General features: G+C 42.8%; 1 protein-coding gene across 1 annotated transcript; it reads left to right on the forward strand.

Moving 5' to 3' along the window:
• Positions 1-823: 823 nt before the first annotated feature.
• On the forward strand, positions 824-3,136 carry LOC107579727 (N(G),N(G)-dimethylarginine dimethylaminohydrolase 2-like; the record flags this gene model as incomplete). The annotated part of the gene is made up of 4 exons (XM_016265524.1): positions 824-1,841; positions 1,910-2,098; positions 2,759-2,878; positions 2,993-3,136. Coding segments are annotated over exons 1-4 (744 nt in total), but the record flags the coding sequence as incomplete, so codon positions are not given.
• Positions 3,137-3,387: the final 251 nt, after the last annotated feature.

Genomic DNA, 3,387 nt, shown 5'->3' on the forward strand with positions numbered 1-3,387 from the left:
TATTTCAACAGGGCGTCAACTTTGGCAGCCGAGACACCTTTGGACGACTTTAGAGAAACATTTCTTCGAATCTCCTCGGGAAAGTCAACTAAAGTGGAATGAAGTCGTGTTTTATTCATGTTTGCACCACTGGGTTTGTGTGCTGCATGTTTGTAAAGACCGAAGTCGGCAGTGTGTAAATGTTTTCCGAACACAAATATCCATAAGCAGATGATATTATGTTCGTAACCGGTATCATTATCTGTGTTTGGAAGCTAGCAGTGGTATATCTTGATATCTTGTAAGACTACACTTGCAGAGTCAGCAGTTCCGTTTAACTGAAAGGAGAAGCGTTTTGTTTTTCCTGAACAATGTGGATACAGTTGTTTCCTTGTCTGCGGTAACTTTTCTAGGATTTGCAAATGATTTTAAAATACAGATCATGTCCAAAAAATGTATTGTATAATGTAGAAATTTCTTAACGAATGGATGATTTGAAAGAATACCATGGTACTACTCTGGATACATATAAACCAAAGAAATGTATGATACATTTTGTTAGGATATATCAGGGGTCTCCAAACTCGCTCCTGGAGGGCCGTGTCCTGCAGAGTTCAGCTCCAAATCAACACACCTGCCTGCAAGTGTCTAGTATGCCTAGTAAGAGCTTGATTAGCTGCTTCAGCTGTGTTTAGTTAGGGTTAGAGCTGAACTCTGCAGGACAGTGGCCCTCCTGGACACCCCTGGGACATTCACACAAGTAATATAATTTAGGACACGTACATACATACAGTAGCCTATATGCTATTATTACATGCACATTTACTCATTATATTACGTTATATTATACTCATTGTATATGCATAACATTTATGCATAACTAAGTTCAAAGCATTTGAAAACAGATAACGTGTTTTATCCACTGACAAAGCTGTTAAACATTATTATGTAACCGATACAAGGTAGGAAAAAAAACATTTCAATTATTTGTTCAGTTCACTCATGCCATGGAGACCCCTGTCTTATGCACATGAATGGTTTAAAGCTGCTTCTCACTTGATAAACAGTAACGGGACACTAATGTGATGTGGAATGAAACACTCTGACAACTGAAATCAGTAGATGTTTGAGTCAACTTTAAAGTCCAGGTGCAAAGACATTATTTATTCAGTTTGGTCACTGAGTCTGAGCTCTTAATTTAGCTCTCAAGAAAGTGCACCAGGTTGATTAATTTCACTTTTGATCCTAGAGGTTCCAAATATTCACATAAATAGTTGGTTTGGTCTATAAGCTCTTCACGATATGAAGTTCTCTCTCAGTTTATTCTCTCTGTCTCAGGCAGTATTAAAGGGACAAACACACTCCTGGAGGTTTCTGCCCAGGGGATCCGGGGACGTCAAGAAGTTGCTGTTGCTAGAGGCTTGCAGTCACTTCCACTCCAAGACTGTCCTGCATAGACTTAAAATTTACTCAGTTTATGAATCGGAGTCCCTCACACACACAGTCAAGCCTATATACAAACATTCAACAGACACCTGTCATACACGCATACCATTCATACATACGCCGTCATGGCCAATATTTATCCATACGGCTGCTTCACGCATGCTGTGGTCCGAGGTATCCCAGAATCCTTTGGGAAGTTGGCGGAGGGCGGAGAAGGGTTTCAGACGGACCTCGCCAAGGCCCAGCGTCAGATGGGGGTGCTGACAGGCGCGCTGAGGCAGAAGTTGGGGCTGCAGTTGATAGAAATCCCAGCAGTCTCCGAGCTGCCGGAGAGCTGGAGGATCGAAGACGTGGCTGTGATCCAAGGTGACACGGCGCTCATCACACGACCCCTCAAACAGCAGAGACGCGATGAGGTAAGCGGCACACGCAGGGCTGTAGGAGATGCAGACGTTACTGGGGCTCAGCAATGTGTTTTCTCCAGGCGGAGGCGGTGAGGCGCGTCCTGAGCGAGCTGAAGCTGACGGTGCTGGAGATGGGCGACGAGGAGGGCGGGTCTGCTGGAGCCACTCTAGAAGGAAGTGATGTCCTCTTCACTGGAAAAGAGTTCTTCGTAGGCATTTCGAAACACACCAATCACCGTGGGGCAGAAGTTTTGGCTGACACCTTCAAGGTGAGCGCTGTGATTCGGTCGGATTGGATCTGTTAGCACCGGCTGATTAGAATGCCGTGAATCATCGTGCACTTTATATACTGTAGATGACAGATTTTTAAATAATGAATTTCATTGCTTTAATGCTTTGAACTGAATCCTTGTTGTTTGGTCAGATGATCACAAGGTGCCTCTTTTTGGTAACACTTTATTTCGATAGTCCCCTTTAGACGTTCTCCTAACCTTAAGAATGTCAACTAGCAGTCATTCGAGTATTAGTACACTGTCTGCTTAGTATCTGCTAACACTTTTATTTGTATGGTGCCCCAACAGACTATAAGTAAGTTTGCAAGTATTTGTAAACATATTCTACTATTCTACCCTAACATAACGGTGTAGTAATACTCTAATGAGAGTCCGTTGACATGTAGTTACTTGTAGTTAGTAGAATGTCTAAAGTGGATTATCGAATCACTGTAAAAGCTTTGCCTGTGTAAAAAAAAAAATAATAGCATTGCAGTGCTTGTGACTGGTGAGTGGTTGCTTAAACACTGAAGAGACCAGCCTCATTCATAGCATGGGCATCCTAATATTTAATACTCAGGGTTTGCCTTGGGAAGTATTACTAATAACTGGAAATTACTAGGAAAAGGCAAATAACAAATGTCTGTGTGTGTTCAGGACTTTGCAGTGTCCACTGTGCCAGTGTGTGGAGGCTCTCGTCTGAAGAACATCTGCTCCATGGGTGGCCCTGATACCATCATCATCAGCAGCAGTGACGGGGCCAAGAAAACACTCAGAGTGAGTGTGTGCTGCGTGACATAATCGCTTCATACACGTACATAGATGTATGCAGTCACATTATCAACAAGTACGTCATCAGCTGTGTGTGTGTGTTTTTTGTTTTCGCTCCAGGTGATGGAGCAGCTGACTGACCATCACTATGAGATCTTGTCTGTACCCGAGGATGTCGCTGCTAACTGCATTTACATCAGAGGTCCTGCTAAAGTGGACTTCCTCCTGCACCCCACAGTGGAGGAGTGTCCCAACAGTATTCCTGTGAGTAACAGAGGATGCTCAGTAAAAGCAGTCACATCACAGAGAGTAATCAACAACACAAGCCAGTTTTGCTTGTATCATTACAGGTTTGTGTCAAGTTGAGCTTTTGTCATCGGTGGAAAACCATTCTTATAAATCAGTGGTTCTCAAACTTTTTACACCAAGTACCACCATAATGACCAACATTAAAATACAGTAATGTAGTAGGTCTTACTACTCAGCTACAGCTATGCACAGTAAAAAAAAAAAAA

Source organism: Sinocyclocheilus grahami, unplaced genomic scaffold, assembly GCF_001515645.1.
Source record: "Sinocyclocheilus grahami isolate Dianchi unplaced genomic scaffold, SAMN03320097.WGS_v1.1 scaffold19661.1, whole genome shotgun sequence".
Classification (NCBI taxonomy): domain Eukaryota; kingdom Metazoa; phylum Chordata; class Actinopteri; order Cypriniformes; family Cyprinidae; genus Sinocyclocheilus; species Sinocyclocheilus grahami.